This window comes from Curcuma longa, unplaced genomic scaffold, assembly GCF_044706935.1.
Source record: "Curcuma longa cultivar G26 ecotype Majalengka, Jawa Barat unplaced genomic scaffold, ITB_CL_G26_1.1 contig_23620, whole genome shotgun sequence".
Taxonomy (NCBI): Eukaryota; Viridiplantae; Streptophyta; class Magnoliopsida; order Zingiberales; family Zingiberaceae; genus Curcuma; species Curcuma longa.
The window spans coordinates 1-11,558 of NW_027432209.1; the positions used below are offsets into that span (position 1 = coordinate 1).

General features: G+C 34.0%; 1 protein-coding gene and 1 pseudogene across 1 annotated transcript; one reads left to right on the forward strand and one right to left on the reverse strand.

The window, feature by feature from the left end:
* Positions 1–7: 7 nt before the first annotated feature.
* On the reverse strand, positions 8–2,971 carry LOC141818174 (receptor-like protein EIX2; annotated as a pseudogene).
* Positions 2,972–8,127: 5,156 nt separating this feature from the next.
* LOC141818172 (UDP-glucose 4-epimerase 1-like) lies at positions 8,128–11,363 on the forward strand. The gene is made up of 9 exons (XM_074705724.1): positions 8,128–8,177; positions 8,569–8,704; positions 9,191–9,292; positions 9,384–9,611; positions 9,814–9,895; positions 10,118–10,200; positions 10,350–10,441; positions 10,581–10,672; positions 11,260–11,363. The coding sequence occupies exons 2-9, from the start codon at positions 8,681–8,683 to the stop codon at positions 11,289–11,291; spliced, it is 735 nt and encodes a 244-aa protein (XP_074561825.1). The 5' UTR covers positions 8,128–8,177; positions 8,569–8,680; the 3' UTR covers positions 11,292–11,363.
* Positions 11,364–11,558: the final 195 nt, after the last annotated feature.

Below are 11,558 nucleotides of genomic sequence, written 5' to 3' on the forward strand. Positions count from 1 at the left end.
TTTGTCTAAACATTATTTAGCTACCCTACCTTCTCCAGCATAATGGTACATGAACTTTGTCAAAGACTCTATCGATCAAATGAAAATACACATTCCTCCAATTTTGTTTGGATAATAGGATTATAAATACACTCCATAATCCAATCACATATCCTAGTGAGGTACCAAAATAAATTGATAGAAATATTTGTGGTTTACTCTTTTTCAACTCTTCCTTTGTCACATTATTGCTGACATCATTAGAGCAACTCTTGTTAATCTAATCCCCACAAAGATGAGCATTGCCCATATAAATGGAAGCATCTTGAAGTGTTTGAAGTTGATACCCGGAAGGAATATTCCCTGACAAATTATTATAAGAAAGGTTTAAATGGTTCAAAGCCATCAATCTTGACAAATCTTGAGGAATAACACCTGATAAATTGTTGAATGACAAATCTAAAGTTTCCAATGACTTCATTTCACCAATAGTATATGGAATCCTGCCTCTTAAAAAGTTCCTTGACATATTCAAAGTTTGAAGTCCTACAAGAGATCCTAATGTTGTAGGAAACTCACCCGTAAGGCTATTGTTTGAAAGATCTATAAGCTTCACCAAATAGAGAATAGATGAAAAGACATATTCACATCCCTTGGTAACTATTGATACACTATCACTTTCTTCATATTCAACATATAAGGTTCCTCCTCCAAATGAAATTGGGCCATTCATTGTTCTTGATGTCGATCTCATTGCACTAAAATTGCCAAAAGAATATGGTATAGACCCTCTTAAATTGTTATTGGCAAGGTCCAGAATTTGAAGATAGCTTAGTTCTCCAAGGTTTGAAGGAATAATGCCAGAAAACATATTTGACCGTAATTTGAGAACAACCAATCGATGCAAACTTTGTCCAATCCACGTAGGTATACTTCCTAAAAGGTTGTTGCCTGCGAGATCAATGACCTGTAGTTCAGTGCAATTTTGCAATGACAATGCAAGTTGTCCGCTGAGATCATTGTTGTCCAAATGCAAAGACTCCAATCGAATCAAGTTTCCAATGGAGCTAGGAATTTCACCAGTGAGCTTATTGTTTCCCAAGTGAATAAAGTAAAGACCAGTATTTGCTTCATGCCAGCACTTGGGTATCTCTCCAGATAATTTGTTGTAGGATAAATCCAAACTCTCGAATTGCTCCGATTGGCAAATGAAAGATGGTATGCTCCCAGTGATGTGATTATTTGAAAGGATTAAGTTGAGTGGAAACATGAAGTTATTTCCTATTTGTTGTGAAATTTTTGATGGTATAGGGCCTGAAAAATCATTAAAAGATAGGTCTAGGATCCAGATTTGAGGTGGCCAACGAGGAACAAGTCCTCCCAGTTTATTAAAACTTAGAATCAAAATTTCAAGTCTTGACATGCTCTCTAAGGATGACGGCAGAGTGCCCGTAAAGTTATTATGAGAGAGATCAATAGCCAAAAAGGTGGAAGAAGATGAATTCCAAAACCAATGAGGTAGGATGTCATTAATGCTTGCGTTGCACAAACTCAACGACATCATGGATTTCTGTGAGCGAAGCCATTGTGGAAACCTAGGACCCACTATACAAGAGGGCAAGTAAATGTCTTGTAGTTGAAAAGAAGGGATCCAGTCATAATCTAATGAAATGGTAATTCGAGAGTTTTCCCCTAAGGCTAAACGCTTTAAGTTGGTTAGGTTTGCAAGATGGGGTTCTGAGAGGACACTCACTAAAGAGTTCCAAGAGAGATCTAGATCCTGTAACTTGGAAAGTTTCCCAATCTCAGTAGGTATGGGACCTGAAAGTGAATTACCATCAAGGTAGAGACTTGTCAGACTACTCAAGTTCCCAATTTCAGAAGGTATTTGACCATTAAGTGAACTATCAAAAAGAAGTAATGAGTGTAGACTACTTAAATTTGCAATTTCTCTGGGTATAGGACCCGTTAGCATTTCATTGGAGTTAAGGTCAAGTCGTATTAGATGATTCATACTCCAGATTTCAACAGGTAGGGGACTAGATATGTTGCCACAAATATCAAGACGAATTAGTCTAGTTAGGTTACTGATTCCAGCAGGTATCAATCCTGAAGCTTCAATTCCAAGGGATGAGAGATTAGTGAGTTGCCACAGCCAGTTGGGCAAGGAGGAGGAGGAGAAGCTATTATCATCGAGATAAAGAATTTCGAGAGAAGTGAGATTGAGATGAGAATTAAATGAAGAGGGGATGTGATTAAGATCACAACCATACAAATATAATTCTTGTAGGGAAGGAACCATGTTGACCTCCGACAACCAATTTTGAGAGACAGCACTGAGATTCACAAAGGAAAGGTCGAGGTACCTCAAAGAAGAGAGCCCTGAGAGCCAATCCAAACGATGGGCAATTGGAGTCGCATCCCATCCTGAGTCCAGCCCAAGATAATAAAGGCTCGACAGATTGCCAAGTTGAGAAGGAATAACTCCTGTAAAGTTGGACCAATAAAGCTCAAGATACTTGAGCTTCTGAAAAGAACCAATAAAATGTGGGATTGGAGCGCCTTCGAAGTCATTCCCACTTAGATTCAACCGCTCCAACCGAGTCAAGTTCAACAAAGAAGGACTCAATATGTCACCTCGCAAAGCCGCAAGGGACGTTTGCTCAAGATATAAAGCGAAGGACTTGTCATTAAAGTACGGATTTTGAAGGTTGAGCTCCACGACATGGTGGCCTCCGAACAAAGTTGCGTTGTCAGTCTTCTTGCATACAACGCCACTCCATTCGCAGCAGTCTATTTCTGGAGACCAGGAGGCCAAACGGTTGGAATGATCTTTGACGTTGGCTTTGAAGGCGAGCAGGGCGTCCCGTTCCACTTCCGAGCAGCCTCTTGTAGGTGTTGCTACTGCTGCTTCTTCGAAAGAAAAAGCAAGGCTCATAAGCCCACAGAGGATCAAAGAGAAGTAGAACGAGTGCGGAGGCATAGCTTTCATCGAATCTGGTAAACTACGTACTACTTGCTGTTTTCCTTGATGAGGGATTGCAATAGCTTATTGTATAATATATATATAGATGTGTATCTGATTCAATGTTTTGTATTGATTACTACTTTTCCAAGTCTTCCCATGTGGTCGTCTCAGTTGAAATCCGCAAGCCCGTCGATCGGTGTCTTTGAAATCAACCATATTTAAGTAGAAAATGAGCCCAAGATAGATGGGACATCACAAGTGTAGCGATCTCTCTTTCAGTGCATTTCTGCGTTTTATTTCTGAAAGGAAAAGAAAAACTTCATCATGCATAATATATTCCAAAATAATTTATACCAAGTGGACTTGGCCATCATCATTCAATTATCGAAAAGGACATATATCCTCCTTATTGTGACGATAGAAAGGCAATCTCAACATAAAAGAGATAAAGATATACAGTAGCGTTGATTGAATTAGATCTGTCTTTCGTGTTGCGGAGTCTTTGACACTCGTTAACAAGTGAAAGAAATTATTGAGGGATTAAACTGAAGTTGTCATACTAATTAAGTTTTACCAGTTCAAACCCTATCGATATCAAATAGACGGGATACATCCTCCATTTTCAAAACTTCGTATCACGTTTTGGAGTCTAATCTTCACAAGTGAAATGTCAATAATAAAAACTTATGGAATAGCGAGGTAGGATAGGTGACTCCATGATTATTGAATTTTGACTCGATCAGTTCATTGAAAATCACTTCTAACTCCACTTGTGTAATTGGCAATGACAATTCACCAAGCTCTCATCTATTTGACAAATATCAACAACAACAACAACATATAGTCCACATATATATACCAAATTGCTGAGATAATATTTCAAGCTAAACCTTATATATATTACAATATATATAAATTGTTAGAAAAAGTTTATAAATAATGATCAAATTTTATTATATCGTTACATTGATCATTAATTCATAATTTTCTTGTAGGGTCGTGTCCTTTGTGCTGGAATTAATAGAACATAATTAAGAACACATTCTCAAGTACTTGCAATAAATCAATGCAAAAGTCAAAATTATAATATACAGAGCAGGGTTTGTCTCAAGCATTTTCAAGATCCTATGCAAAACTTTTTTTAAAAAAATTTTAATATATATATATATATATATATATATATTAAAAATTAATATTAATCAAACTCAGTCGGGGCTCATAATTAGTCAATGAGCCAGTTACGATTAAGAGTCCATTTAATCAATGAACCGGTGGTTAACTGTTAGTTCAATGGATTTTTTCTATATAGATGAAAATTTATTAAAAAGAATTCTATTGACAAGATTCGAAAACAAGTATTCTAATCAATTAGACTCTAACTATATAGATGTCCTTATATGTTAATGAATAACTAATTAATAATTTTTTTTATTATATTTCTATTTTTAATAGTTGGAAAAATATTAATAGAGTACATAATTATTTCAACTCTATAATAATTCATTTATAAGAGTGTGATTTAAAAATTAGAGGAAAAAATAAAAACAATTCCGATTGTTAGCAAAGGGGGTTTTAATTTTTTTAACACTTGAGATTATTTGATCATTTTTTGATTAATAGCTACCATTTAATGTCCATTATTTGTCAAACTCTATAAATAATGAGCTCATTTTATCATTTTCACATAATCTTTTCTACTCTCATCTTTCAATTCTGAAATCTCGATCATTTTCAATTTTAATTCTCCAATTATAATGGAAAAAGAAGATTATCATCTCAATCTTGGAGAAACAAGAAAATAGTAAATAGTTAATTAGAATGATGATCATGATATTCAATTTATCAATAATAAATCTAAACAAATTTTGATACCTGAGACGTAGGAAGTATTGATGGCGATACTTTTAAGATTCAAGATACTCTTTTAAAATCATAGGGGGGGTATTTCTTTATATTTTTTTTATAAATTTATAATTTTAAATAATAATAATATTAAACTGTGATGAATCGTGAACCCAAGGTTCCGAACCGTGAACCGTAACTATTTTGGACGTTTAAAGTTAAGAGTCGATTTGTCAGGAATTGTTAAATCGACAGTTCTGAACTTTCAAAATGACGATTTCGAACCGTCGATTCTGAACCATAATCGAGTCTGCTAAGGAAGAGTCGATTAGATTTAAAAAAAATAAAATATATAATTAAAACATAATAAATAAAATAAAATAATCTAAAATTAAAATGGATGTTTATTTAAATTAATCTAAAATTAAAAATAATTTTTTTTAAACATAAATATAAATAATATTAAAATATAATAAAATTAAGGGTCCCAATAAAATTGTACCCTAAACATAGACCTTATCATTTTAAAATAAATAGCTCGATTTAAAACGTTAATTATTTAACTTGCAATTATATTCAAGAGGTTATTTATAAAAATAATATGTAGAGAATATAAAAAATCCATCTTAGATATTTTATTATTTTAAAAAATCCATAAGTGGTACATAAATAATTAAAAAGGATGATGATGTTAGAATATATTATTGATTTTCAATAAAATATGAATAAAAATAGATCATGAATTGAACATTAATATTATATTTAAGATAACGGCACTAATAATTATTCTTTTAATTAATTATTGTGTGGAAAACTATCTCTTCTGTGGAAAACTAGTTAGTGCCTAATCAAATCCAAGCATTCAATTCAATTAGGGAATATAATTCTGATAGTCCACTCGTCAACATATCCAATATACCTATCTGATATATTCAGTAATATTTTCTAGTCACTGCTATTCCAAGTCTTCCCCCGTGGTCGTTGCTGTAGAAATCTGCCACCCATCAGTATTTTTCTACTATTCCAAGTCTTCTCCATCTGGACGTACGTTAATTTTCTATCGACTACAAGTCCAAGCCTAATATTGGCCACAATTTGTTAATTCGGCATTATATCTTCTTTATCTTCTTCTCTTAAAAAAGACAAATCTTAAGACTGATCCATGAAGACTTGACTAACTAGTAGACTTCATATATTACATAATATCCATAGCTAACTATCCCTTTGAATATATAATGTATGATCGCTTTCAATTTTCTACAGACAGATGACCCGTCACCATGCAATACAATCGGCCGGCGAAGTGAGCTCTCTGCAGAAGAGACGAAATCTAGCTATTGGCGTTATATGGAAGGAAGACTTTACTAGTAGACTTCAAGCTGGGGCTTGCCATGTTCCACAGAGAGAAGTAGAGAACCTCATCAAAATGCACAATACAGCTAAGGATAGCCTTCATCGAATCTGGTAAACTGCTTGCTGCTTAATTTCCTTGAAGAAGGATTGCAATTAACATGCAGCTGATTCAATGTTTTTCTTTTGATTACATTACTACTTTTCCAAGTCTTCCCATGTGGTCGTCTCTGTTGAAATCTGCAACCCCGTCGGTGTCTTTGAAATCAACCATATTTAAGTAGAAAATGAGCCCAAGATAGGACATCACCAGTGTAGCAATCTCTCTCTTTCAGTGCATTTCTGCGTTTTAATTCTGAAAGGAAAAGAAAAACTTCATCATTCATATATTCGAAAATAATTTATACCAAGTGGACTTGGCCATCATCATTCAATTATCAAAAAGGACATAATATCCTCCTTATTGTGATAGAAAGGCAATCTCAACATAAAACATAAAGATATACAGTAGTCTTGATTGATTAGATCTGTCCTCCGTGTTGCAGAATCTAACGACTTTTCTTAGCTTGTAGCCTTGAATTAGTTTCCACAATCAATTAATTGTGAATTAAATCGAGACAAAGACCACTTTAAATTTATAAATTATATTTTTCTACTCTTTAAAAGTTCAAGGCTTTAAAATTTTATTAGATTTTAAAAGTGATTATCAATCACCCTAAATATCTAAGTGAAATAATATCATCTTGGAGAGAAAAGTTTTACTTTCGCATCCCTCTTAAAACTCTTATCTGATATGATAATTTTACCTTAAAAAGTGTGTAAAAGATATTTTGACAATGGCAATATTAAATTGATAACCAATAAAACTAATAATAATAATAATAATAATAATAATAATAATGGTACCTTAACAAGTGAAAGAAATTATTGAGGGATTAAACTGAAATTGTCATACTAATTAAGTTTTACCAATTCAAACCCTATCGATATCAAATAGACAGGATACATCCAGCATTTCCATAACTTGCATATCACGTTTTGGAGTCTAACCTTCACAAGTCAAATGTCGATAATGAAAACTTATAGAATAGCGAGGTATAGGTGACTCCCATGATTACTGAATTTTGACTCGATCAATGCACTAAAAACCACTTCTAACTCCACTTGTGCAATTGGCAATGACAATTCACTAAGCTCTCATCAATTTGATAAATATCAACAACAACACATAGTCCACATATATCAAATTGCTGGAAAATATTTTAAACTAAACCTTATATATATTACAATATATATAAATTGTTAGGAAAATTTTATAAATAACGATCAAATTTTATTCGATCATTAATTTACAATTTTCTTGTAGTACCGTGTCCTTTGTGCTGGAATTAATAGACCATGAGAACACATTCTCAAGTACTTGCAATAAACCAATGTAAAAAGTCAAAATTACAATATAAAGAGAATATAAAGAGAATATTTGTTAAAATAAATAGCTCGGTTTAAAACATTAACTTATAATATGAGAATCAATCCTAATCAACAACATATGAATCCCGATGGAGGCTTTGCCACATTATGTTTTAGACAAATATATTCGGATACATTATTTTTTAAGGTTCGACCACTGCCCCAAAATATTTAATCGCTCATATTAATAACTCCCGTCAAAGCTTATAAACATTTATTACAATTTTTCATGTAAGACTAATCTAATAGCTCCCCACCTAAGTTTATGAACATTTTTTACAATTTTTCATGTACGACTATATTTAATTGTTTTCAGTAACCATAAAAGTTCTTTCCTTTTGTTAATCGTCAGCAATTAAGGTTTCAAAGAGACAATACATGTGATAGATTTTCATTTCACATGATTTTTGTTTAGGATCCTTTTACTTTGTGTTTCTGATGAAAGTCTATAGATACACTAGATTACCTAATCTGTTTTTAATTGGATTTGATTGCTAAACATGCAAGTTCTTGTGCAGATTGATATTCGGGATAAAGAGGCATTGGAAGAAGTTTTTGCATCGACAAAGTAAGACTTAACCATTTTTTATCATCATATATGTAATTGCAGGTGCATACCTGCTTATTTAGCCTTGTAATGATGTTATTGATTCTATTTATGCATTTCCTTTTCCTTTTTTTTTTTGTAAATATTGTTTAAGTCAAATCTGTTGGCATGCACAAAGTGGCATTAATTTTATGGTTAGCACAGGTTTGTGGGTTTCCTGTGTTGAGATTGTTTTGGTTTTAAAAGCTGCATCGTAGTTACAACCTATGGAATTCTATTGATCTTCCTGAGTAACAGTAATTTTATGTCTATCACACCCCCCCCCCCCACCCCCCCCCCCCCCCCCCCCCCCCTAAATTATGACAATTATTATTGACACTTCAGTAATGGAAACAATGGATTCTATCAACAGGTTTGACGCAGTTATTCATTTTGCTGGTTTAAAAGCTGTGGGTGAAAGTGTCCAGAAACCTTTGCTTTATTATAAGAACAACCTCATTGGGACAATTACTCTTTTGGAAGCAATGGCTGCTCACAGATGCAAAAAGGTAGTGACTGAATATTCACTTATTTTATTTCATAGAAGAATGAGGGATGCACAGGATTTTGTCAGTGTAAGATTCTATCAGAGATATGATTGCAGCCCATTGTTTCTTGCTAATATGTAGCTAAGCACATGAATATGTGCATAGTATATAAGTTAAAGCATAAAGAGTACAACAACGAAATTATATAGCAGTTTGATTTCATCTTTTGAATGACTCAGAATTTGAAGACGGTGTGCATTCACATGATCCTTTTCATCATCAATAGCAGCAAATGATAGTCCATCATTAGAAGTTTACTACAATATGCTGATGAAATGCTTGTCAATTAAGTATTATTGTGTTGCATGATGAAGTTAAGTATTTTAGCAGTTTCTGCTCAGTATTATTAACTATGGCTTGTATCCAAGTTTTGTCTTAATTAGTTTCTTAGGCTTGAGGCACCCCTGCCATGACATTATTTTATTGTCTTATGTTTTCGATGTTCAGCTTGTGTTTTCATCATCAGCAACTGTCTATGGGTGGCCTAAGGATTTGCCTTGCACAGAAGAGTCCTCTTTAAGTGCAATGAACCCCTATGGACGAACTAAGGTATCTTCATTCTTTTTTGCCACAATTCTTGTATTTAATGCTCGTATTGCTTTGATGAGTGGTCAAATTGTTTCTCATTTCATGGTTACAGCTTATGATTGAAGATATATGTCGTGACATGCATCATGCTGATAGCGAGTGGAAGATAATGCTGCTAAGATACTTCAATCCTGTGGGAGCTCATCCGAGTGGAGACATTGGTGAAGATCCTCGAGGAATTCCTAATAATCTGATGCCCTTGGTCCAACAAGTTGCTGTCGGGAGGAGACCAGCACTAACGGTGTTTGGAAATGACTATTTGACCAAGGATGGCACTGGGGTATTGTCTCATGAACCTTTGCTTTATTTAAATCTTTCTTTATTTTGTTTATTCAAACATAGAAAATTGCATAATACTTCAGGTAAATCTTGCTATTCACCTTTAGGCTATGAGAAGATGACTGTTTTACTTGGATGTTTCTATCATGTAAATAAATTTTATTTAGTGTCTCTTATTAAGGACATCTTATATATAACTGCAGGTAAGGGACTACATACATGTTGTTGATCTTGCAGAGGGACATATTGCCGCACTAAAGAAGCTTTTTGAGGACCCAAAGATCGGTATCAACTTCCATTAAGCTTGTTGTACTCGTTGGTTCCTTAAATAAACATTCATTTACCATGACCCTTGTGAAAGACTTGCTGCATAATCATCTCTTCTAAGTTCTAACACAAGTTAATTGCGCTAAATTTTCTTTTAAATTAAAGAATTGTTGTATTTATTTTGAAAAATTCGGAGAGAATCTACTTGACTTTTGGTCTAACAACGTTGTGCAACTGCAGGCTGTGAGGTTTACAATCTAGGAACTGGAAAGGGAACATCAGTTTTGGAAATGGTGGCAGCATTTGAGAAGGCTTCTGGAAAGGTACTACAATCAACACACCACAATTCCCTGACAGATGAGGAAGCACCAGTTACCTGTTTGAACCAAAGTTACTGATTTTTGTCTTTAGCCAAAAGTTTCAAGTTAGTGAAATAATGGCCTCATTCGTCTTTGACTTGATACTGTTTCAGAAAATCCCACTCGTTTTCGCCGGAAGGCGACCTGGTGATGCTGAAGTCCTTTTTGCATCCACAAGCAAAGCAGAAAAAGAGCTGAACTGGAAGTATGTACTCGCAACGCTTTTGTTCATTAACTTGCTGTTGTTCCTACGTTGTGTTTGTTTTAGTACTATTGTTATGGCTTGTTGACTTATAACTTCATAAAACTATGAATCATTACTTATATAAAAATGACTACTGCAGAGCTAAGTATGGAATCGAAGAGATGTGTCGTGATCAATGGAACTGGGCAAGCAAGAACCCGTGGGGCTACGAGTCTCCCGACACTGCTAACGGTGGAGTGACAAAGTAGTTAGGCTTGTTGAGCCTATTGTTAATGCGAAAGTTCATGTACATGGTACATCTAGGTTCACTGATGTCTCTTATCTGATATATCATAGATAGGATAAACATATTGTTGTCACTGCTGAAACTTTTCTAGTCATAAGGGATCTTCCATATTTTCTTGTATAATCAATAAACCTCATGTGAACTTCCAGTAGACCTAGGAGGATTAGGTGTATTTATTGGTATTTTGATGTATTAACCCTTGTTAACTGTTAAAATCAGTCTAATGAAATACCCAACAGGAATGATTTCAATCAAAAAGTTCAAATAAGAAATGACTAATGAAGCATTGGCAATGAAAATTTGTAAATGCAATAAAAAAAGTGTTAAAAATAGTCAGACTAGACATATAAGAGCCTGCATAGAAATCCATCATCTAATGTGCTTGACTTCTATGTTTACTAAATGATATTAGTTGCCTTCAGTTTTTATGGTTCTAGATGTCATTTTCATGCTATCAAAGTAAGTTGCAACTTGGCATGCTTTCTTTTGTCATTGTTAGAGTGAAACTGTTTACTCTCAATCATTTCTACAGTATTATTGACAGATGAATACTACTACATCTAGGATAAAGGATTAAAGAGAGACAAACCAGTTAGTAAAGGCTGTGGTCCTTGGCCCTGATGTGTAGTCTCTTCTCCATGTGAGTACTCTGAAGCTTTCATGCTCTGTCTCACAGCTATTCATGTTCTAATTGTAGGGTAGCTAAAAACAAAATCTAACTACTAAGTTACTAAAACCTTTGATCAAAATACAAGTTAATAACTTGGGACCATTGCTGGCTCTTATTACAAGTTAGTAACTCTCATTACAAGAAAGCATAAGTCCATCATG

Bases quoted from the DNA above. Each gene is read 5' to 3' on its own strand.
- LOC141818172 (XM_074705724.1), top strand. From the start codon at position 8,681: ATGGCTGCTCACAGATGCAAAAAG. The intron at 9,896-10,117 runs GTATCAACTTCC...GTGCAACTGCAG, and splicing joins TTTTGAGGACCCAAAGATCG to GCTGTGAGGTTTACAATCTA. The intron at 10,442-10,580 runs GTATGTACTCGC...TGACTACTGCAG, and splicing joins GAAAAAGAGCTGAACTGGAA to AGCTAAGTATGGAATCGAAG.